General features: G+C 53.4%; 1 protein-coding gene across 1 annotated transcript in view; it reads left to right on the top strand.

Annotated features, from left to right (window-relative positions):
- Positions 1 to 1,295: 1,295 nt before the first annotated feature.
- The window catches only part of MMP17 (matrix metallopeptidase 17), a 62,431-nt gene continuing 39,075 nt past the window's right edge, over positions 1,296 to 24,651 (top strand). Inside the window, exon 1 of the mRNA XM_068412758.1 lies at positions 1,296 to 1,383. Coding sequence (XP_068268859.1) covers positions 1,297 to 1,383 — 87 coding nt within the window. The 5' untranslated portion in view covers position 1,296. The remainder of the gene's footprint in view (positions 1,384 to 24,651) is intronic.

Genomic DNA, 24,651 nt, shown 5'->3' with positions numbered 1-24,651 from the left:
CATGAACTCGCCCATGGGAAGCGAGGTTTCCCTGTCATTTCTTTTTAACCAGTTTTTCTGGACAAAGATTTCTTCTCTCATCCTCCACTGATTTGCTCTGGTCCTGTCTCATATTAAATATCTCCAGAAGCAGATACGGTTCATTGCTGAATTAATCTATTTGTGCAGAATGTCCATGTCCATTACAATTTTGCCTCAGCAGCATCTAGAAGCAATTTTTCATCTCTGCCAATTTTAATTACTTCAATTTCCTATTTATCTTTTTTTTTTAAAAAAAAAGAGTACATTTACAGTTTCCACTTTAAAACAACTTTAAAGATCATTTCCAAAGCTGTTGAGTATATTAATGTGCTAATAGGAAGCGGGAAACACAGATGCTAAGTATGAAGTACGTTTTCATCCTGAACTGGCAGGAGCTGGAGATGTCAGGGTGTCCCGGGCCATCTGGCCTGGCAGAGCGTGTGGCAGATTCACAGCTCTCATGGGAGGGCGCGCTGCAGAGGCCATAGGATCCCCTTATGCTGTTTATGGGGACAAGCCAGACGTTTGTCTCGCTGAGACTGGAAATCAGTCGGCGACGCACCAACCACCCAAGTCTTTTCCACAGCGCCTTAAAAAAACTCGGAGGATGAGGCTGGTACTTAAAGAAATGTTGATGCTTAGATAGAAGCGTGTGGGAAACCTGAGACGCCTCAGCCAGACGCAGATGCGAAGCTGGGAGGGACACAACGTGCCGTCGGGGACCGAGCCCCCTCCTGCGAGCTGCGGCGCTGGGAGCGCTGCCGGTGCTCGGCGCTGCGGAGCGCCGCGGCCAGACCGCGCTGTGCCGCCCCCTCCCCGCCGGAGCCCTGACACCGCCTCCCTCATTAGCATCCCTTCCTCCTCCTCCTCCTCCTCCTCCTCCTCCTCCTCGCCCCCCGCCGGCCGGGCGCGCAGGGGTACATGGCAGCGGCAGCCACCGAGACGCGCTCTGCTCCGCGCCAGCGCCTGAAGCAACTTTCTCGCTCCGCGGGGTGCGGGAGCGGGGCGATGTGACCGCACACCCGCCGCCCCGCAGCCGCCCCCGCGGCGGAGCCTCCCCGGCAGCGCGGACGCGGAGCGGAACCTCCTCGGCGGAGCGGAGTGGAGCCCCCCCCGCCGCCTCTCTCCCCGGCGGCGCCCGCAGCCCGGGGCGGGAGCGCGGATGCGGCGCGGAGCCCGGCGGAGCCCAGCGCGGGGCCGGGCGCTGGCCCTGCCGGGGCGGGCGGCGGGGGGATGCTGAGCCCCGCCGCCCGGCACCGCGCCCGCCGCCGGGAGATGCTCCTCGTGGTCGCCCTGTGCCTGGCGTGGCAAGAAGCGCCCGCGGCGCCGACCCCCGCGCCGGACGACATCACCCGGGGAGTTGTGAGTTATCCGTGACCGCCCCCCCCCCCCCCGCTCCTCTCCGCTCCCACCCCACCCGGCACCCGCCTCTCTGGGCCCCCCCTCCCCACCTCCGGGCATCCCCGGCCCCCGCGGCTGGAAGCTCTCCCCGGAGCGCCCCGCTGCTCGGTGCCTCCCTTGGCAGCCGGTGCCCTCCAGCTCCCACCCGCCGCCCGGTGCCCCTTCACACGCGGTGCTCCCCGGCAACACTCTCTACGTGGAGCATCTCGTTGCACCTGGTGCCCCTCTCCGCACCCGCGGAAGGGTCCATTTACCCCCCGCCCCATACCCACTGCACGGAGCCCTTTTGAAGCCAGTGTCCCCCCTCCCGTGCAACCGGTGTATGGCGCGTCCCCTTGCAACCATTGCACACACCCCGCACCCAGTGCATGGTGCCCCCCCTGCACCCACTACGCCGTGTCCCCCTGCACCCTGGCGCGGTGGGCCAGCTGTCCCCCAGCCCAGCACCATGACGGCCCCACCAGCGTTCACACCCGGATGGTGATTTCTCAGGCGCTGGGAAAGGGCTGGCCTCTCTCAAGGGCTCTCTGCCTGCGGTGGAGCCACACAAACTCTGCCAGCAAGTGGGCTAAAATGGCATGTTTGGAGTAAGGGCGATCCCTGGGGACTGGGACACGCTCGGGGACACGTTAGGGGCTGCTCGGTGCTGGTGGCAGGCGGAGGGTTGGCGCCGCTGCTGTGGTCTGCACAGCGTGGGCATCCTCGTGGTCCTGCTTTGCCATGCACGGGTGCGTGCTCTGTTTGCAGGGAGGTGATGGGCTTTAGCAGGCAGCGAGGGCTTAGGTCATGTCCCCGCCAGGTCACAGTGCCAGCAGGTCCGTACAGCTCTGCGCCGTCTCCTCTGAGATGGGAAAGATGAAGGCTTTTCTCCTGGAGGAGGAAAAGTTTCTTGTAGCTGATATAAGCCGTAGCTCAGGGAGGAGAAGCCCCGCAGTACATCAGACTTGGGTGTCGGGAAGCCGGCTGTGGCTGGGCGTGGGCAAGCAGTCCTGGGGCTGGACCCGCCGGTTTAGAGAAATTCCCTGAAATTCAGCAAATTTCAAAACGCCGCCTGTGCGCTGCTGGGAAGGAGGGAGGGAGTGTTTGCAGCACGGCAGGGTTATCTAACTAGCGGGGCTCGCACAGAGCAGTGCGCCAGGATGCTGTCGCTGCCGCCGAGGTTCGGCCACCCAGCGCGTGCTCTGGCTCGCAGGCTCCCGCTTCAACACCTGCCGGGAAGGACAAAGCGCATCCTTCCCCATCGGTTCCTAGCAGAATAGAAAATGTGGGGAAAATAAGGCACATCTGCGTTATTACGGTGCGTTTGCTTTCCTCTATAACCAAATGTTAAAGCTGGAATTAATATTTCATGCAAACGGCACGCAAATTGGTGTGTTCTGCCCCAATCAATTTGACTCAAACTTCATCTTTGACCTGCTTTTGCCCTTGCTACCGTTCACGCTGCACTCAGCTTTTTACAGGTTAAACGTTAATACTCAAGGGGGCTTATTAGTTATCGCTGACAGCTTTCAGACATTAAGGTACCTTTTTTTTTGTCCTGGACTGGATTTAAGCAGTAGCTCAAAACCATGCTGACAAGCTGTGGCAGTCTCACAAAGCAAAAGGTGCTGGGGATGGTGATAAGAGCGCAGAAGTGAACTGCGGGAGAAGGGGATTACAGAGCCCTACGTTCAGAGCAAGCCCTGTTCAGGCTGGGGACACAGAGTCGGTGATGTCAGAGGGTGTCTGGGGGATTTCTCCCCTCCGGTGGGTGTAATTGCCAGGGCAAATACATCTCTCTGTCTTGAGATGGCACTGCTGGGATTACGAAGGAGTTGATGGTAAAGCAGGTATGTGCTTATGCCCTCTAATGAGCAGCAGGGAGCAGAAAATGCCAGGTATTTTCGGAGGTGTTTGTTGGGAAAATACCACTGTGTGGGAAGTGAGAGCTTTAAGAATTATTTGACATCCACTTTATGAAGCAACTAAGAAATTAAAGATCTGTGATGCATTTCAACCAAATATTTGAAAACTAGGAAGCATGAAACCATGGCAATAGAAAGCTCCGCTAACCTTTGAAAATTATATCCAGCAATTCTCTGCAGTAAATAGAGCACGATGTCAACAGAGCTTTTACATCCCAAATACTCCCCCCTTGCAGCCGAGAGGCTTTCAGCACCGAGCAGGACACTGCCTCCGAGCTGCATCCTCAGCTCCAGTCCTGCCATAGGTTTGTTTTAAATGAAACAGTGATGCTGGGCCAAATTAAAGTTCAGCAAAATGAAAGAGGGCTATAATTCAAAGGCAGCTCTTGTTAGAGTGCTGCCCAAAGCAATATAATATTGAATGATTCTCCAGATTTCATTACTAGTGGAATATCCTGCCCAGTTTATAAATCTAGCTTGATTATTAATGTTTTTATTGTTCTCCATTAGCTGCTCTAACAAAGAGAGCATAAAATAGCAGATGGAACAGAGCTTGACTTGAGTGTTTCCCTTGAATTTTAGTGCATCGCTTTTGAGATTTACTACTTTGCATTTTGCAGTGCTGCCTTTACAGTAAACCCCCCAGCCCCTCCTCACCGCAGTGCCCAGCGTTCGCAAATCGCATCTTTTTATGGCTGTTTGGGCTTGAGAGTCTCAGGGGTGCGAGCAGCAAAAACTTTATGTACGTTAGTAGTAGCTGAGTAAGACGAGTTCTCACTTCGCTGGGCTCTGAACCAGCTCTGAAGGGAGGTCTACCTTCGAGTTTTATTTTTCAGAAGAGCTGGCGCGGTGGAGTCTGTACAGGGAAGGTGTTGACCTGGAGCCCTCCTGGTTTGTAAAGGAGCTGGCTGTTAAACGGGCAGCTCCTGCCACTGCCCGCTGTGGGTACGGCAGCTGTGTGGTGGGACACCGGGTGCTGGGCAAAAGCTGTGGCTTGGGGAGGGACCGACACTCAAAGCTGAGTGAGCTTGGCCCCGAGGGAGATGCTTGGCCCTGGCACTGAGTTTGCAGGACAGGAGTTGGCAGTGGGGTGGTGGTGGCATCACCGAGATCATCCCTTGTGGACGTGGGCTCCGGTGCCAGTGGCCAAGGGACGCAGGAGTGCCAGGGAAGTTATAGTTTGGTTGCAAGAGCGTGGGTGTGAAAAAACAAGTGTGAGCTGCTTTTTCTTGACTGCGTGGTCAGGGGTGACGGGGAAGGTCTGTGTGTGCCCCCCAGGCATTTCTCCAGCTGGGGCTTGCTGGGCATTCCTGGGGGCTTGCGTATGAGCGATGCCTCTCTCGGTCTCCTGCTCACAAAGCCGGTCTGTGTTGTTCCAGAGAAGTTGCTCCCAGGGGATGGAGGCATTTGCATTCATCAGTGGAGACCTCAAACCCGCGTCCCCCTCCGCTGCGGTCCCAAGTGGCTCTTTGTTAGGGCAGGGCCCTTGTCTTTGTGGCAGCTTCTCATTTGAATGACAAGGATGCGCTTGTGGGGAGAGCCGGGGTGGCACAGAGCCCTGCAACGCTGTGGGGTGGGCTGGGGGGACAGACAGAGGTTCCTCTGTGTCCCCACGTCAGGGAGCGGAGGGGCAGGAGGAACAGCAGCAGTTTCCTACAAATCTGTGCCCTGCATCTCCTGGGTGCTGAGTTTCAAAGCCGAAGGCAGCCCACGCCTGGGGAACGGGCTCCTTCTTGCTGTTTCTGGGGTGCTTTTCCTGCCGCAGGAGGGTAGGAGCATCCCGCTGCTGTCGCTGCCAGGCGCCCACGTGCAGCCGCACACGCCGGTCCAGTTGTGCTCCTGCCTGCCCCAGGATCAGCCAGGAACTCCTAAATTGCTGCAGTTAAGCACTTCGGGCCAGGCATGGTGTACCTGAGACATGGCTTACCTCCTGGTCCAAGGCTTGGGGTAATTAGCCCTCTTAAAGTAAAATCCTTGTGTGGAAATAGGCTGTTCCCTCTGCCAGGAGAAACTACCAGACGCGTAACCTTCTGTTTCTGCTAATGGGGAAATTAAAAATTGATAATCCCAGTTGGAGCTCCATTCAGCCTTCTAAAATGGCAAGTCTTTCAGGACAAAATGCTCAATAGATTCCCTAAACAATAATGCATTCAGTCCAATGGTGTTGGAGAGAGGAGCTTTGCTTGGCCCCTCTGCCATCACAGCACTTCATTCCTGTCCCGTATGGAGCAGTGGCCATCCCAGGTCCATTAATTTCCTCCAAAGAAGTTAAGCTACCGTATTTAAAAAAAAAAAAAAAGTGCTGCTGGTTACATTTTAAGGTACCTCTTGAAGCCAAAGAACGATGCAAACTAAATTGGCTTGACAAAAGGCTGGCTGGAAGCTTTCAAATAGACAGGCTCCTGTGAAAGCGTTTAATCTGGTATTGAAGCCCTGGCTGGTTTGAACTCCTACTTCCCCTTCAAATCTGAGCACCCCAGACCTCCAGATACAGTAATGCAATTTCCTCCTGGCTTGGCTGCTATTGTGGGCCCAGCCGTGTGAATTACCCAGGACAGTTAAGACAAATTACCCGCTTTAATGAGACTCTGCCTTCAGGAAGGGATCAGAGCAGGTGGGTGAAATCCTCCTGTCTCTGGGGACTTGCCCATGGTTGGTGCTGGGGATGGAGCGGGTGAGATCCCACCTTGGCATCGCTCTTCATCCTTGGGTAACGTAGCGAAGTGCTGGGGGGGTACAAGAAGGTCCTGGCTGGCAGGACACCCCCCCGCCTCCAGCTGGACCCTGCGATCCCTGGTGGCAGTGTGCAGTGGGGCCGTGCCTCTGCACCCTCCTTTTGCCCCTAAAAACTCCTGGGGCTCTCACAAGGGAGGCCGCTGCCTGTGTGCGCCCACCTGACTCATCCTGCGATGTTTCGTTACTCTCCCTCATTAAATTAAACTTGCAAAGAGGCGATGTGAAACGCAGCACGTTCTCATCCCCTGCCCGACATCGGACAGGGCTCTCCCGGTTTGGTGTCTGGCTGCGACTCACCGGTGGGACCATGTGCATTAGCCCCACCGAGGACACGGGGGTGACGTGGGAGTGACACGGTGACGTCGTCATGAAACCAGGGGGCTTAGCTGTCTCCGACACCCTGCTTGGTCCACGCAGGTTCGTTAGTGCCAGCGGCAGCTCGCTCTGACTCATCGCTGGGGCCGCACACTAATTTCTCATTATTTACTCATTGGAAAACGTGCTGCAGGAACGGGCTGTGCGGCTCCGGGAAAGGTCACGCTGCAGCTGAGGGAGCCTTTATTTCTGGATGCTGTAGGTGTGTACCCAGCGTGGGTCTCGGGTCCTAGGTGGCCTTGTGGAGTTGACAATGCGGGAGGGAAAAGCCCTCGCATCTCGGGTGAGAATCACCAGCTGATGGTAAACTTGGGCCATGGTGCCGTCGCTCTTTAAAGTGTCTTGTTCAGCGTGCAGCTGCACTTGAAAGCCAAGGATTTGCTTTCGAAATAACCTGAGCTCTGACAGCAACAGTTCTCAAAATGCTTTCTTTAATCAAAATCACTTTAAATGGGTAGATTTGGGAGTTTCAGAAGCTTTTGCTGCTACACACGTGCAGCTGCGTGTCTTCTTTGTCCCAGATTTTTATGAGGATTGTCTCTGATTTCTGGGTCAGAGAATTAAGAGATTTTGATGTTATATTAAAAAAACCCACACCAAACCACATGTGCAAAGTTAAATCCAATGCAAAGCAAAGCAGACATGTAGGGGCGAGGGGAAGAAGCTGCTGAAGGGCCGGAGAGTTTTAGATGAGCATAATGAGAAACCGCCTTTGACAACAGGTTTGTTCAGAGGAAAGTCCTGCTGTGACTGACATGGAGTAAATGCCGATGTTCAGTGAGGAGTCAGGTCTTCAGATGGGACTCTGGCAGTTTTGATTAGCCGTGGTGATTTAACAGAAAAGAACACGATTAAATCTGAGGAATTTCCTGCATCAGAATAACCCATGTGTACAGAAAATCATTCTTACAAGAAATCTGGAGATGATCTACAGCTCCTGGTGAGAACGGTCCGAATACGGTGATTTGGAAGGCGGCAGTATACTCAGGATTTTGTTTATATTATTTTCTCAAGAGGGAGTTTCTGCCTGTTGACTGTCAGTGGTCAGGCGGAGTTCTTCATGCTGGCTGACGTATTATTTCGTCCTGACAATACTGATCTTTTGGGTGAACGAAAACAATTTTACCTGTGTCACAGGGTCCTTGCTTGAAGATGATGGACATGTTTGGATTATATCGTCTTGTCATTTAACAAACCCCAACTGGCATCTCCTGTGGTTCAGCTTCCGGCTGCTGAAGATCACACGACAGCCCAGGTGCTGCCGTAACGTCCTGGGTTTGCTCTGCAATTCAAGAGTGTCCTACATGGCCTGCTACAAACTTCCTTCTTTAATGATGCAGGACAAAAGGTTCTCTCATCCAAGTTACAAGTGGGAGATAAGAAGTCTGGACTGCTTCATCCACAGGTCTGTCTTCATTTGCAGAGGTTGCCTATCCTACACCGTGGTGAAGGCATTTAATCCCATACAGCTTCCCCAGGGCCTCCATCCCAAACCACCCAGCTCTGGATTTTTCCACTTCCCACCAAACACCCCTTGCTGGAGATGGCAGATTACGAAGAGACCAAAAGGAAACTTCATGGGCTGTTGCCAGACTTCAGGGATCTTGCTATCCAGAGCTTTTTTGAGGTTGAGGAAGCAGATATGAGAGCAGTGTTGGGACCAACTGGGCAGCTGAACCCTGAAGGGATCCTGAATGGGATAAAAAGATAGCAAAGACTGGTGTGTGAGGAAGGGGTTCCCACGGGATCCCTTTTGAGAGGAAAGCCCACTCATCTGAGGAAGCGTGCGCTTGATTGGCAGCTGTAGACTTTCCAAAATACTGCAAGTTATAGGCGATACTGCTTGTTCTCAGGCTTTGACTGTCTACGTATCAGTCAACCCTTCATGAAGATTTGCTTTTCTCTGTGAGACGTTGTCACGTGCAGAAGTTCTACTGCTGATATTGTGGCTGAAGTACATCTCAGGAGATGGATTTTCATGTTACCCTTGAAGTCGAAGCTGTAACTCCTGGTGCCCTGAGCTGCTGGGTGTCTCTGCTGGGCTCCTTTGCAGCCACGGTGGGCACAGTGACTTCTCAAAGGCCTATAATTACCAAAAAACATGGAGGTCTGCTTGGGTAAAGGGTGTAACACAAGCAAATGCTCTTTTTGTCCTACTGTAGTTCCTGGGAATATTTGCTATAGCATGCCAAGGAAAGCACAATAACCAAAAAGATACCGTAACTTCTAGATCCAGTCGCACCACAACTCCAGTTCTAATTACCTGTAAGCTCTGGAGTTGATGAATTCAGCCTTTGGGAAAGGGTGTCAGGACTCATTTATCACTGAGCAAGAGAGAAACAAAGCAATCTCTCCTGTTTTTCTTGAGCTGACCATGTGGGATCTCCTCCAGAGATACTACATCCACTTAACATTAGTTATGTCCTAGCTGGTGCTTGGCTGAGGCTGTGCCTTTGAGAAGGCACATGGTGGGGAGCATGGGGAGCTCCCACCAGCCAGTAGGCTTGTTCCCACCTTATTACTTGTGTTTACTTTGTCATTGCTGTTCCTTCTTTGTGCTCATAGTGTCCCTCCGGCACGTCCACCAACAGAAGGGCAGTCAGTGATGCTGCTCTAGAAGCATCTTTGCTCCTTTGATAAATTCTCTGCATTAAATTGGCTTTTATTTTTCTTGTTTGTTCTTCATTTTGTCGCTGCTCGGCAAATTCCCCGTTGCTCTGTACCAAGCCATGCTGTCTCTACCTTTGCATCCTTCATGTCAGAGATGCATTTTTGTTCAAAAGCGAGAGGAAATTGGGTTCACAAAAGGGAAATCCCTCATAGACACGCTTGTGAAATGGCAACGTGTTTTATGTAAAGGCACAGCTAAAGAGAGGTGGGTGGTTTGGGACTTTTGTCACATTTTGTTTATGGTGCAGAAATGTATCCTCCGGGTCTGATCAATGAAGCTCTGAAATGAGGAATAATCTTGCATGGCCTCAGCTGGCACTGAAGTGTACAGCAATCCCGTTCTTCCTCCCAGGCTGGGTGCATGTCATATTTCATGACAGAATGACAGCCCCATCAGACAATCTGTTGCTGTTTTGGCCTTTCTAATACACCTTATGCTTTGGTACACGCTCACTTGGTGTCCAGCAAGATCAAGATAATCTAGAGGAAATCAGCTGCCATGCTCCAGGGGCCCATATGGGTGGTGAACAGGACAGCAGTGATTTGATAGTCTTCTACAAGCTCACCTGGGTTGAAAAACTTCCCTGAGAAGATAACTAAAATTCTCTTTCTCTGCTTAAAGCCCAGAGCACCAAGTGCCTGATCTGCCAGGCTCTGAGGCACGAGATGTAGTTGTTGACCAAGCAACCACATCGCTTGCTGAAAGGTAACCTGAGCTCCGAGCACCAGGTCTCTAATAGCCAAAGGCTTCCCTTCGTGAAGGGCATCCAGTCTGGTCTGGTGTTGGGTGGCTTTCATAGGGTGTCCTCTGACCATCACTGCAGCTCCCTGGGGTACAGCTCAAGGGGCTCCACATGAGAGGTGGTTGCTTGGCAGCATTATGTATTCCAGCTCTTAAGAGCTGCTTTGTTCCCCATCAAACCACAGCACTGCGGAGGGTCATGTAGTGGAGGAAGAAGCACTTGATGGATTCGCTCAGAGTTGCGGTATGAATACGAATGCTTTTGCGTAGGTGCCAGTGACAATGTGCGTGTGGTTAGGCTGCACCTTGGCAGGCTCCTAGCAGTGCTGAGTCCTGTCACTGCTCGTGACACTGTTGGGAGCCAGAGGCATTGGCACCTCTGGGAGCTGGGCCTGCCCTGGCTGTGCGATGTGGTTCTCCCAGGTGATGCCCTGGAGCGGTTTGTGCCTTCTGGACACTTAGGGGTCTGCTGGCTGAGCCCCGGCTTGGGGTAGGTGTGTGCCCTGTGGGTCTGCTCTGCAGAGCCCACCTGCCGAGCTGGGCCACCTCTTTTCATCCATGCTGCTCTTACTGGAGGCTTCACTTTCCCTGGTCACTCTCTTTCCAGCTGGGTCTTTCCCTGCAGTGGGGTTTGCCAGGAGCCCAACAGTGCCCTGTGCACGAAGCTGTTTCCCCAAAGCAGCAGCTCCTGAGGGTTCATAGTCGGTGCCTGGGCTGGGCACGGGGATGCAGAGGTCGGAGGAGTGGGTGATGGTGGGTGCCCCTCCGCACCCCCCGGGAAAGCCCGTTCCCCTGCCCGCAGCCCCTCGCTGTTAGAAGAAAAACGCCTTTCTGAGCAGAAGGGGGTTATTTCTGCGAGTCGCTTGGGGAGCCGGGGCTCCGGCCGGGGCTCTCCCCGCTCCCAGCCGTTGCAGAGAGCCCTTCTGGGCGCTGGGCACCCACCGCTGCCCTCCCTCAGCCCGGCCCGGGGCCGCTCCCGCGGGGCGCAGGGCCGGGGGCAGCCGGGGGCCCGTCGGTGTCGTGCCGGTGCCCTCTTGTGGGAAGTGGGGAAATAGCCGAGAAAATATGTTTGTGTGGAGACTGGAAACCCACCCGTGGGAGCGCGGTGGGGCGCTGGGCTCTCCCCCCGGGCCCGCACCGTGCCCAGCCCTCCACGCTGCTGCCTGGGTGCCTTTTTTGTTGCTGTTATTAATTAGAGGGTGAGGGAAATGGTATTAACTTAGCCCGGGAGGCAGGGGCTCCCAGCATTCAAGTCCTGCCCCTTGGAGCAGACCTTTGGTCACTAAATCACTGCATGGTGACCGCAGTCCGTGCTTTAAGTGGATAAAGTTTGCAAAGTGCCTTCTGCGCCTCTTTGCTCTTATTCTGCAGGAATTGCCTTTTACCTCGTAGCAAATACCTTTATCGACAGCTGCACAAACTTTGACTTTCTTCTTGAAATAGCATACCACGGGGCTGAGCCCGCCGAGTGCTTCCCACAGCCGCAGCGCAGGCACAGACCTACCATGGCCCATCTGCGGTGGCTTTGCCGCTCTCCTTGGGAAGGTGTTATGCTGCTTTGGCCAACTCCTGAACGTGTCAGCGGGTGAACATGCCCACGGGACCGCAGTGCCAACGTGCTGGTTCTCGCCTTTGTAGCCCAGCACCACCCCTCCGTCGCTCCGGCAGCAAAGGGCGATGAATAAGAGCTGCCCTGGAGCAAACCTGCTGGTGCCAAGCATCTTCTGACCCCGCCGACCGCCTCGCTTCCAGGCCCCTTTGTAATAGCTGGCAGAAATCGTGCTGTCCTGCGTAGAAAATGCCAGCCCAGCAGCGTTGGTTTGTTTTCCATCCTCTGTTCTGGTTTCCCAGCCCTGCGGGACCCTGGTGAGCTGCGTGCCCGTCTCCCACCTCTGCCGCAAGAACAGCTCGGGCAGTGGATCTAGCCCTGCTGCTCAGGAAGCCCCAGTCCCACAGCTCCCTTGAGTTAAAAGTTCTCCTTAACTTCTCGACGTTTCCCTCCCATCTCATTTATTAATAGCCTCTTCCTGAAAAAACAGCTTCTGTTTTAAATTTCTAAATAATTTTAAAACCTATCTATCTCCCACATTTCCCAGGCACTTGGCAGCTGCTCTTCCTTCCACGCTTTCCTGGAAAGCAGTGTCTGCAAAAGCCCAGCCATGCTGGGGGAGGTCATTGGTGCCAGCATTCGAGCTTTGTGTCGAATTCATCCGGAGTCCGTGGGGTGACTCGCTGTCCCTCCTGCATCGTGCCTGTCTGTGCTATCACAAGTACTCATTTTTGATTGTCTGTTAGAGGAATCGGTTCCCTGGGCAAGGACATCTGCTTTTTTTGTAGCTCTGGGATCATCTCTCAGCCTCTAGGATATCTTGACCCATACTGTATCTGAACCCTGACAGTCCTGAATTAATTTCCTTTTGGTGAGGGACAATATTGTATTTCGGCTGTTGCACACAGGGAATTCAGTCTTGGGAGCCAGACTTGTTCAGAGCCAGGTTTAAGGGGGACGAGGAGCTGAGCCCTCCCTCACGTGCTCAGAGAAGCTCCGATCTTGTTCAGAGCCAAGAGATACAACTGCAGAGATTTAATTAATGTTGCAAAACCCTTTGAAGCAGAGTTTCTGGCAAAATTGCCAGCTCTGCTGTGCGAGCGGGTAGGATGCCTGAGCAGCCTCTACAGGGATCTGTCACAAAATAACAAATGTTTCTTTGCCCGGATGGTTGCGAGGACAACGGAGGAAATTGATATGGCACGCTCTCCTCTGCCTGGGTAGCCTTGAACCCTGAAGAGAAGACGACTACTTGTCAGCCAGCTCTCAGCACATCACCTTGGGACGCTCCGAAGAGCTGGAAGTTGCTGGGTAGCAGCTGGGAGCAGGCAATGATCTGGCTCAGACCACCTGGGGCAGGGCACAGGGTTTGGCCATCGTCTGTGGGTGACGAACCAGGGCTGGTGTGGAGCCCTGAGCAGGGGCTGGTGCAGAGGAGGTCACCTCCATTTGCAAATTAGGCTTTTATTGTTTATTGCAAAGAAAAATGTGACCACCTGCAGCAATGACTGAGCCTGGAGAAATAGTCATAATAAAGGCAGTGGCATGTGGAGTAAATTATACACCCAGTTGCTTCCTCCTCAAGGATGAGAGGGGCAGAGGGAATTGCTCAGTCGAGATAATCCCAATACCTCCATTTTTCAAGGGCTCACAGGTCTCCATCCACATCATTCTGGAGGAGGAGCTCGTTCCTGGGGGGCCCACACGCCACGGGAACAATTGCTTTCTGCTGTGTTCATATCATCAAAGCCCAGACAGGACATGCCCAAGCCATCCGAAAAGGAGGTGACCAGAACCGGCCCTTTTTTGGGGACTGCGCGGAAATAGGGGTGTTCAACTGGTGGTTCCCAGCTGGCCTTACCTTCAAGGAGTATAAGGGCCTATTAGCCAGAAGAAAGGGCAATTCTGCTCCTCATTAAGAAGCATAAAGGAAATTATTTGTTTCCACGGCATCAAAACAGCTGAAGGAAGCTGGTGGACTCCGGTCTCCCGGGGCCTGACTTGCTGGCACGCGGTGGGGTGGGAGGTAATCTCGGCAAGAGCAGCGACCGAAGCAGCTGCAAACAAATCCTTTAAGGACTCTCCTGACATAAACAAACATGGAAAATAAATGATGTCCCCGGCACTCTGCCCTCAACTGATGGGAAACAAGCTGTATTAACATAGTAGTTCAATAACCTGGAAGAGCTTCAGAAGAGACCTGCTCGCCAGCCCTGGGAGAAGGGGGAGCGCTGCCCGCGGGCGTGCAAAACAAGGTTACGAAATGCGGCAGAGCACGAAGCAACAGGGTGAGAAAGTACTCGAAAATTAAATTATGAGTGATGATGGCTTTCCTACGAGGAAGAACAGAAAGGAGAGGAGGTGCCTGTATCCACCAGTGGGTGTGCAAGGCGAAGGCAACGGTGCCAGGTTTGTCCCCTGAACTTTGGAACTGTGACCTGGGAAAATCGCCTGGGTTTTCTGTCTGTCACACAGTAGGAATCTTACTTTCTGCAGGGGAATATGCTGAGAGTTAAGATGAGGGCACATCAAGTCTCCTGGGGGACTTGGCGATGTAAATCCCATCCCCAAAGGTGCAGAAGTAGGTGCCTCAGCAGAGGGGGCTGGCTCTGCTCCCGCCATCATGGGTGGCTGCCCTGGCTCTTCATGGCACAAACACCCCTTGAACTTTACCCCCAGCCCACCCTGCTCTTGTTCTGGGCTCCTTCCTGCTTCCCACCGCTTCAGCCCATCTCCTGCTTCATCCTTTAATTAGAGAGGACGGGGCGTTACCCCGGTATTCAGCGCTCCCTGAAAGCTTCTCTCTCCAGGCAGCCCCTGGATGGATCGAGAGGTTACCCCTTCTTTTATCCAGACTGTTGCGTTTCTCTGGCTTCTCTAGAAAATTCCCTTTGTTCGTTAAAACGACCTGTCTGTTAGGGCCCAGATGGCTGCTTTTCTCTCGGCTTTAGAAATCGCCTGCTTAATTTCCCTGGTGCCCTGCCAGCCCTGCGCTGGGGAGGCTGACGGGGAGGGGGAAGGAGAGCGCACGGCGGCCGGCGGGGACGTGCCGTGGCCAAGAGGCTCTTGCAGGGCTTCCTTGGCATCGTCCCTGCCCGCGGGACAGCTCTGGGCAGGATGGGGAGGACCAAAAACTGCCACAGTCTGGTGGCACGATGGCTGGAGGACCCTTTCTGCCTGCTCAGGGTCTCCTGGTGATCCTGCTTCTCCCCCCTGTCCTACTGAAACAACACTTAGAGGGGCATGGTCCTGGTGCTGACACCTCTGACAGCCTTTTCCTGTTTCCAGCACTGCGCTAGTGCTGTTTGCTTGTGTTTTGAACTGTTGATGTAACTCTTGATGTTAACTCTGCGTTTTGGTGCGCTGTGCTTGTGATGCCAGACCCCGTGCCTGTGGCAGGCACCGAGTGCCCACGGCATCCCTGGGCACCACCCGTGTGTGCCAGCGAAGGGCTGGGCACCCAAACGCCCCACGCCATCGGGGTCTGGGACAAGAAAACCAGACACGGCTGAAAGCGGTGCAAGTGGTTTAGGTGGCGGGGGGAGTGCTGCGACCCTGGCTGGGCTTGGGGGGACAAGGGGAGGCTTTGCAGGAACCTGCCCTGCTCTGCTGTGCATTTTTTATATTGCTTTATATTTTTTATATAGTGACTTTTAACACGCAGCTCCGTTCCAGAGAAAATGTTGTTTGGAAGCAGGGCCGCCTGCGAAGGCAGCACTCCGTAAGGCAGCTGGCAGCAGGGCCCTGCCGCGGAGGCTGCGGCGGCAATGCCGTGCGGCTTTGCTCACTCGTGTGTTTTGCAGCCCTTTCTACTCTCCTCCTAAAGCCGCTTTCGCAGGAGAGGTTCCTCCAGGAAGGCAACCCTGCAGGAGTGGGTTTGGTGACTCAACCGGCGCGCGCCTGTGTTGATGTCTTAACTGCAAAAGGACCCACTAAAAGAAAACACGTCTTTGCTTCATGGCAATTCTGTATTCCTTTGCTGCAGGGAGCATCGCAGATAAGCGGCCTCTTTGCTGAGGGGATGGTGGAGGCTTTTATGGAATTGACCTCTCGCTCGTTTTCACTGCCTCATCCACGTTGCGGGGCTGAGACCCCCAGCGCTGTGTTTTCAGGTGTGCTTTGCTGTTTTATGTAGGAGGATGAGTTTGGACCTGAGATGGGTGAGGGATGTACCTACTGCAAATGCATCTGGGGGGCTGAAGTGCTGCAGAAGGGCCAGACACCATTTCCCACCAGAGCAGGAGGTTCAGCAGGGGCCTGATGCTGCTGCACCCCTCTGGTCCCCACTGCCACAGCGTCCCTTCTTGAGGGTCCCACACCAAACGGTGCAGGTTTGCTGGCAGGCAAAATTCAACCACTGCACAAACTAAATCTGCTTTCCTTCGTTCGAACACAGGGCTGGTGACTGGTGACAAGCTTGCTCCTGCTCTGCTGCATGTAGGAGGCAAGTGGCTTTCCCGGGAGGATGCTTGTGCTCAATACAGCTCAGCACAACGCTCCCTAAAGCCATCCAAAAGGATAGGTCGTAGGGTTTGATGAGGTTTGCATTGACCTTTCATGGATTTCAAGGAAATCCTTTACCTGCTCAGGCCTTTGGCTTCCCACCCATTGCGATAGGCTTGCAGTAGTCTTCCACCTTAGTAAAAGGCTTAGAAATCCTCTGATTTTATAGAAAAATGAGCACTGGGGGTTACTTCAAAAGGGATGCCAGAAGCCAGGCAGGTTTTCCTGGCATGGCTCAGTTTGCTGTGCCCATCAGCAAGGCGGGGGCAGAGCCGGGGGTGCCTGGACCAGTGGCAAACCTGGCTGCTGCCACCCGAAGCGGGGAGCTGACCTCTGCTCTGGCAGCAAAAGCCCTGTCAGGTCTGCATGAACCAGCCGTCACCAGCGATGTGACGTTCTGATAGGTGAGCGGCAAAACAGCTAATGACTTCTGCCATGTGACAAATGTTTCCTGACACTGCTGGGGAGGTCATTGTATTTCCCCTGGAGCCATTTGTCTTCTCGTCCCTAGCACTTTTGCATTCAAACCGCATCCTCCCTTCCCTGGCTGTGCACAGCAGCCGGCGCCTGGGAGATGCTGCCTGTCCCGGGGTGCCGAGGCCGAGGGAAGGTTGAATTCAGCTCTGTGCATGCCGTGTTTGGCATTATTGAAAATCCAGTCTGAGTGCAGGCAGTTGAGAAGGTGTCTGTGGGAGTGATGCTGCTGCGTGCACCCTCAAAAACAACCTGCTGTGTTGGAGGAGAGCCCAGGGGATGGTGGGCCACAAGAGGACCCCAACCCCGGGTGCATGCCCATCTCGCCTTGCTGCCCTCCTGCCATCGCTGGAAACCTCCACCTTATTTTCCGAGTTGCTCCAGGGGTTCAATGTCCTGGGTGATGCATCCAGCAGATCCCATGGGTGACACAGCCGTTGTTCAAGCCCTCTCCGTGTTGTCAGGGGCCGTGCTCCTGCTCCTGCCTGTGCTGCCTCCGCTCACGGCAGCTGCTGCTGCACTGAATAATTTACAAAATAGCTGCCTGGCTTTGAGAAGCTGCTGCTGCCCGCCACACTGTGCCTGCTCTGGGCCGGCTGGTACGGGTCCTACGGGACAGGGCACGTGCCGGGAAGCTTTCTCCCGCTGCCAATGGTAGGGCAGGAGGGCAGGCAGCGAGCCAGCAGCGTGGGCAGGTCGGCACCGGGAAACCAAAGTCACCCTGTGCCTGGGGGACGAGCCAGGGCTGGGACCTGCTGCTGCTCCCGGGAGCAGCTGAACTGCCCAGGTGGGAGCTGGCACCGCTGGGGTTTTGCCAGTGTGAGCCCAGGGCACGTCTGCCTGCTGCGGGTCCCCCATCCTGAGCAAAACCTCAGCTGTGAGTAAAGCATCCAGAGCTGCTGCACGGTGCTACCCAGAAGGAGAATTAGCTTTCCGAGCACTCCTGGTGACCATCAGCGATGTGCCGCTGCCCATCTGCCCGTACACGGAGCCTGAGGGAGGGTGGCAGCTGAAGAAATTTGCACAGACGCAAAAATCCAGATCCAGCAAGCAACTCCCTCTCCAACACCAGCCCCACATGGCTTTGCTCTGCTGATGTCCCCCAGCCCAAGCCAGCCGTCTGCACTGGAAGGAGCATTTGGCGTGTGGTGCCGTGTCTGCCAGTCCCTGCGCAGGGCACCGTGCTTCACGTCAGGCGTGTCTGTAGCAGAAGATGGAAACCACAGCCGGCTCCAGGCGGTTTTGCCTGGGAATCGATGTTTTTGGCCTCATTCTCAGTTAAAACGCTAACTTCAAGCATTTAAAACAACAGAAAAACGAGGCAATAAATAAAAGGCTCCAAGCAACTGAATAGCAAGACCTCGCAAAGAGATCAAGTAGACAGAGGAGTCTGGGATTCTAATGTTGGAGGAAATGCCTTTTCCTGGATTTATTTCCCCTTGAAAGGGCGAAGCTGCTTCCAGCCAGCGTGGAGGCTCCTTTCCTGGGGAGGGGGTTACCCACGCAGAGGGCAGCAGGGAAAGGCAGGAGGTGGCCAAAGCACCCGGGAAGAGGGGAGGAAGGGCTGGATGTGGCCCCGCCACTGCCAGCGAGGCAGCGCAGGGTGGGTGCGGGGCCCAAAGGCATCATTGGGGTTTCCCTGGGCTTCGCCACTAAAGGAGCGGAGTGTGGCGATGCCAGAGAGGCGAGTTGAGGTGGAAGTCTTGCAAGACAGAGACGCTCCGCTCGGGAGCGCATCCCCGCTCGGGAAGCCGGTGTGTGTTGCAAACCATTCCCGTTATTATTATTTTTTCCTCTTCTCGCTGTGCCGTGAGAGGGTTGGATTCTTTCCAAATCGCTCCCATGTGGGTGGAGAGCTGGGAGTGGGGCTGCGTTTCACATTTCATAATCTGTGTGACTTGATTAATTCATCCATATGTTAAAACCTCGTGAAATTGGCCAATTTTGCTGAGGTTTAAAATAGATTATATCCATCTCCTAACGTCAGTTTTGCAAATAACCACTTGGCGGCTTCTTGAAATGTTGAAGATGGGGGATAGGCTGCACACTGCCAAGGAGAAGGCATATTTAAAAGAGATAATATGTCTTCTGTGTGAGATCAAATGAGGAAATAGATGTTTGTGAAGCTCTTTAAAGCATGGTTATGTCAAGAGCAAGAAGATCATATTTGGTTTTCATTTGTATGCAAGGTGAAAAAAGGACAAGCAATTTTTTTTTCTTCTCCTCTGAACTTTTACAATCTTCCACCGCGGAAATTGGTGATAATTGCTGCAAAATGACCCAGCTGGGTCAAGGTGTAATTTTGAACCTTGAGTATCTTTCACTTGGTGAGAAATTAAAATTACTTGACTTTGACACCTTGGCAACCCATCACTGGAACAAATAGGAATATGGAGAGCGGGTGCCAGCCGCAAAGCAGCATCGATCTGGGCTGTGTGCAGCCCTGGCAAAGGCCAGCTGCTGCCTTTCCTCACACCCAAGAGCCTTTTCCATCAATTCACCTCTGCTTTGGGTAATTGGCTTTTGCACATCAGACTGGGAAGTGCTTTAGAAGCTGCTTATTTTTTTTTTTCTTTCCTTCTTTCTGGAAGGTTTTCGTAGTTTGGAACAAAGAAGGGATAAGTTTTGAGTTGCAGGGTGAGGATGAACTTGGAACAGCAGGGCGAGGGTCCTCAGGATACACCCACACACGGGAGCGGTGGTGACCTTGCTGCCAGATCTGGACGCAGCCACGGTGTGGGCGCAACGTGCCGTGGAACGGGATGGGTTTTCCCCTTGTGCGTGTGCAGTCCCTCCTGCGGAGTATGGACACCCGCTCTTGTAGGACATAACCTTGTGTCCCTGCTCACAAATACTGCTCTGCCAACTGCCTCCACGTGCCCGCCTCCCTGGGACAGAGGAAACTCCTGCTTAATTACTGCGGCTTTGATTTTGACAGCACAAATTTCCCTTGCTGCCGTCTGAACCGTCAAGGTTTCCTGCAAGCAAAGATAAAGCCCCTTTGCAAAGGCTGTTTGCTCCCAGGAGGGTCCCGGTGCACTCACGCCAGATGAAAGCGTGGGGAGGAGTAGAGGGTGACGCACGCCACGGCCATGGGACCTTCATCTGACGATCTCGGCTTCAAAACTGGGAGTTGATCCAGCCTGCAGGAACGCCTCGTAGTCACATGTAACAGGGCTGGAGGGATGAGGGCTGAGGTTTGGGACATGCGTGGTGAGCGGCCGACCCTTTGGTTTTTGGGGATGGGGGCTGGAAGGAGCCAGGGTAGGGGCAGAGCCTGCCCAGCCCTGCCCGCAGCAGCTCCAACACACGCCGCTGGCAGGAGCGTGCCTGCCCGAGGCTGGGTCGGGCCCTCTGTGGAGCAGGGCCGTGCCAGGGGCGATCCGGAGCATCCCCCTTACCGACATGAGCAAACACGCTGGGTTTGTCTGCGGGAGGGACTCGGAGGAAGCTCATCATCCACGTGATCCTTCAGTGCTGCTTGCACTTTGTTTGACACCATCAGCTGCAAACGTTTTGCCGCTGTGTCATCGCACCAGTTTAGGCTGTTGTCAGCACCCAAAATCACTATTGGTTTACTGCCAGCTGTGGTTTCGTTAGTACTAGTGGCAAAAATCTGATGTTACCTAGGAATACGTCTTAATTTCCCATCTTACTGTAGAGCAGAAGGCTTGTGTGGTGCCCACGCTGCCTTCCACGTAGCACACACAGAACCGGAGAACCCTGAGAGTCATCCCACACCCATGGGTGCACTCGCCTCCTCTTTGCGGCGCACCAGAGTTGGCTCCGTAGCAGCTACTCTTACATCTCCCACTTACTTGAGCTGAAGACGTAGCACAGGTGCCCCACGGGAAGGGCTGGTGGAAGCAGGGGCTCAGGGGAGCTCCCTGTGTCTCCCCTTCCACTGAGTAACGCCACAAGAGTCAGTTTGAGGAGGTCTTGCCTCAGTGGTGGGGAGGCAAAAGGGCACTCTGTAATGGCAGTCAGGCTGATCCAATTTGCTAGCTTAAAAGCACTGCTTCAGCAATCAGTAAAGGATGCACATGTGTGCTCTCTTCAATAACAATTAATTTATTCACATGATTAAAACTTAAGCACCTGCTTGTTTCTTATTGCCCTCATTGGGTCTTAGGCACAAATGCTCACTGTAGCAGGACCAAGAGAAAGAGGACACGCTTCTATCTCCAGGTATCTATTGTTTTAACCTATACATTTTTAATGCAGCTTCACGGGGGGAATAAATGCAATGAAGAAATGTAAGGTAAAAGCCTGGCTGTGTGAATGACTGTGGTGAAAGTCTTAGTTTCATTGGGGTAGAGAATGCATGGGTGAATTCATCTTTAATTTCATTTTATTGGAAGGAAAAAGGGAGGCAGGTACATGAAAAATTAAGGTGTTGTGCTGCATATCTTGTGTAATTAGAAAAGCTGACAAACATCATTAGAACAATCTATTTATTAAGCAAATGCTGGTTGTGTGCTAGGATAACTAGTGGTGTTTGCTCCTGGTACAGCTGGGAGGTGAGGGCCTCCCTTCGGCTCTCCTGGGGTTATTTTGTAGGGATGCTGGTGCTCAGTAGCTGTTATCAGTGCTTGAGACCTCCTTAATTGCTCCATGTGGTCTGACATGCTGCAATGACTCTTCTCCATCCTAAATGTGGTATCATGGTGCCAAAAGATATTGCTAGGGGAATGTTCTTGCCCAGCCCAATCTGTGTAGCTGGCTATGGGTCTCCAGGGCAGAGAGGAGCATGTAGCTGAAGGGTTTTGGGTTTTTTTCCTTCTCTCTGTGAAGCTCTCACGCTGGTGTTGCAAACTTGCTGGCAGGCTCCTCTGCCTTGATGTGTGCCAAAGACCTCTCTTGTATATTGATGATCACCAGGAGATGCTCTTCTCGCATGAGCTTCTCAGCTACAGCTTCTAGATGAGTGTGTGTAGCTTGGAGGAGCCGTATATTGCTGCCTGCTGGGTGCTCTGGTACAACATTAAAGTGTCAGATGCTGAGAGAGTTTCCAGTACCCTCATTCCAGGATTGCTGCTTTTGGAGGAATTGGTGCCTTGTTGTGTGTTAAATTATTTACAAGTAGTTTTGTTGGTGGCTGGATCTGAGAATTAAAATGTATATGTGAAATAAAGGTTTTCAATAATGAAAGAAGGTAACAAGAAGATAAAGCCACTATATACATAATTAAAATCCTGCATAACTATATGTTTTTTATGTAGCTGCTTCAGCATTGCAACTAGCTTACTAGGCTGAGTAGTCAGGCCCTGGAGCCTCCTGCTCCTGCTAAAGATGCCACGGAGCCACCTGGAACAGGGCGCTGGCTGGTCCCTTGGGGACAGTGGTCCTGCCTCCCTGCTTCTCCCTTAATTTCTGGGCTTGCAGAGTGTGACCTTACATGACAAGGCGGAAAGGCAAAAATCTTAAAACTGCTTAATGATCTCTCTTATTGTGTCCCTTCATTAGCGTGTTCCTGGTTCCAGGTTTCAAGGTGCTCACAGCCTGCTGAGGGTGTGGCGGGGAGCTTCATACGTCCCCTTATGAGAAGCAGTAAATATTTCCTCCTTGTCTGTTAACTAATCTCTTTCTTGGCATGGTGTAGAGATCAGACACCGTACTGCAGTGGGCCGGGCTGGGAACGCTTCCCTTAGGATAAGCGGCTTTCCCTGCAGGCGTGCTGATGGCTAGGGGTGGAGGTGGGCGTTGAGCAAAGCTGAGCCAAAACCTCCTTAAAACTATCCTGCAGCATCCTACAGCAGTGATGGAAAATACACCATCCTGCTGCCGTGGGGCGGATCACCTCTGAGGGGTGCTGGCTGCGGGCTCAGGGCCCCGCGGGCGCCTGGCTGGGGCAGAGAGCCCCAGGGAGTGTTGGGCCGTGTTGGACCTGCTCAGTCCCTCTAACCAAGGGGATGGGGAAGGGCAGCCTCTGAAAATACTGCTTTAGTTTTCCCAGGGGAGACTCCCTGCAAAAAAAAGCCACAAAATGAACTTAAATAATGGCATACTCAGCCAGCTCTTTAATTAAAAAAAAAGTGGTTTTCACCGCTTCTCCAGCTAGTCCCAGCTGGAGCCTGTGCTGTGGTATGGGCACAAATGAAAAAAAATACAATCTCCTACAAACTTTCTGTTTTCCCTTGAAGCCCGAAGCCCCCACAGCAGCCAGACCCCATGTGGGGCTGCGCTTCTGGTTTCCAGTACCTTAAGCAACATGAAAGACGTCACTTTTGAGCCTCTGAGTTCAGAGAAAATAATTTAAGCTTCTTTAACCTTTTCTTACAAGACCAGTTTCAGAAGGAGCTTTGCTGTAAAGTCCACCCTTATGTGATATCAAAATGCACTTACCCACTGGAGCTGCGAGGGAAGCTCCTGTCCCTGGCTGCTCCCTGTTTACCCACTGCCTCTTATTCCCCCCAGCCCCATCTGCCCAGGCGACAGGGGATTTTGGCTTTGCCTCTGATGTCCCTGGTGTTGGGATGGCCAGGACACGCTGGGGCTATGCACGGGGAGCCAGCGGAGCCCCCAGCAGCAAAAGGAGGTGGGAGCAGCACGCTGAGATGATTTTTCTTGCTGTCCAGGTCAAGTATATCTTGAAATTTATTCTGCTTATGTTGTTCGGCTGAAGTTTTCTTACCCAAAGACCTCGCTTGCTTTCTCCTAATAGTTTCCGTTTGCTGTGTGGTGGTGGGTTTATTGTTGGAAATGCTTTCTTGCTGGGTTGCTTAGGATGGCAGGGTTCGTCTCCGACGCTTTGGGCGCGAGCAGGCGGATGGGTGCGGTGGGCGCAAAGGCAGCGGGGCAGGGAGCCACGTGCGTGTTTGTTAGTACCTCACCCCCGAGGGGGGGAATCGCGATGGTTTTGTGGGCAGCTCCTTGGCCAGGCAGGTGGGGATGCTGATGCTGCACATGGGGCGTTGCTGGTGGGGGCGAATAACCGCACAAGCGTGCTCCCAGCTGGCACAGCGTGCCGGGGGGAGCCACCCGCCTCTTGCAATGTGCCCATCGGCCTGCCGAAGGCTGGGGGGGTCTGGGGGCAGCAGGCGGGGGTGGGCTGTGCATACTCAGCCTTGGCAGCATCTGTAGAGGGTCAGACTTCTTCCAGCACTGGTTCCCTCTCTAACCTGCCTTTCCTTTAGAAATCCCTGTGATGCAGCTCACTGCTGCAATTTTCTATTTAGCCAAACCTTCATCAGCGTCTGTCTCATTCCTGCTCTTGGCTGACACTTGCCGTATCTTACCAAGCAGTCTGTGGTGTTCTTTATCAGGATGTGCAACATTTTCTTCTTGCCCTCTCCTTGCATTTCCTAACCTACCTCACATGCTGCTTTTTCATATGTGAGGCTTTGGGGGGGTGACTGGTGGAGCCTGCCCACCCCAGCGCCCCACTGAGAGGGTCCCCATGCTGTCTTACCTGTCGCTCACGCTCCCAGAGCGGGGAAGCTGCTTTAATGCTCTTTGTAGTACAACACAACGGTGTACGATATACTCAAACTCGGAGCAAACAAGAAGTCCGTTAAAATGGGCCCTGCTGAGGTGGTGGGCTGGGGTTACTGTGGGTGTCTGCCTGCCGCTGCCTTTGCGGTCGTGGCTTTTAGTCAGATTAAATTGTGTCAGAGCAAACAATATATATATTTTCTTCTGTTCCTCCCTCTCCATCCATCAATCGGAGGACACCTTTTGCTGACATGTTTATACTCCCACCCAGTACAAACTGTGGCTGTGGTTGAGGCTGGGGTGATGGGTAACGGAGGAGGAGAGTGACTTCTCAGACCTCCTCGCCTGGATGATCAGATGTGGGGGAGAAATCCTGGCTCCTTTTGAGCTGTGGGAGTCTTGCTCTGGTTTCAAAGGAGCCGAGATTTCGCCCTTCCTCCACCTGCCCTGTTCCTCCCAAAACCCACCAGCCCATGAAGCGCCAAACTGGGAGCAAAATGAGATAAGATCTTGCAGCAGTGGAAGTGCTGGATTGCGCTTGGTGCTGGGCCTCCAGAGAAAGGCAGTTTACAGCCATAGAACTGAGGGGAAAAAATGCAATTCTTTAACTTCTGCTGTCCTCACTTCTGCAGGGATAGGTGGGGAGGAGCACCCAGTGCAGGGCCCGGCTGCCGCCCTCCGGCTCCATCTCACCCATCCAGTGAGCTCAATTAATCGGATATATTTTGGCTCCTCTTTGATTCTGTAGCCTCCCCACTCTGTTAATTAGCGATTTATTTTTTTTGCCAAGTCAGCCACAGAGAAACTGTCTCCTGTGTGTTTTCACATCATGTTTTCACCCT

This window comes from Nyctibius grandis, chromosome 14, assembly GCF_013368605.1.
Source record: "Nyctibius grandis isolate bNycGra1 chromosome 14, bNycGra1.pri, whole genome shotgun sequence".
Classification (NCBI taxonomy): Eukaryota; Metazoa; Chordata; class Aves; order Nyctibiiformes; family Nyctibiidae; genus Nyctibius; species Nyctibius grandis.
The sequence above is the reverse complement of the archived record's forward strand: the minus strand, read 5'-3'. Positions and strand labels throughout refer to the sequence as shown.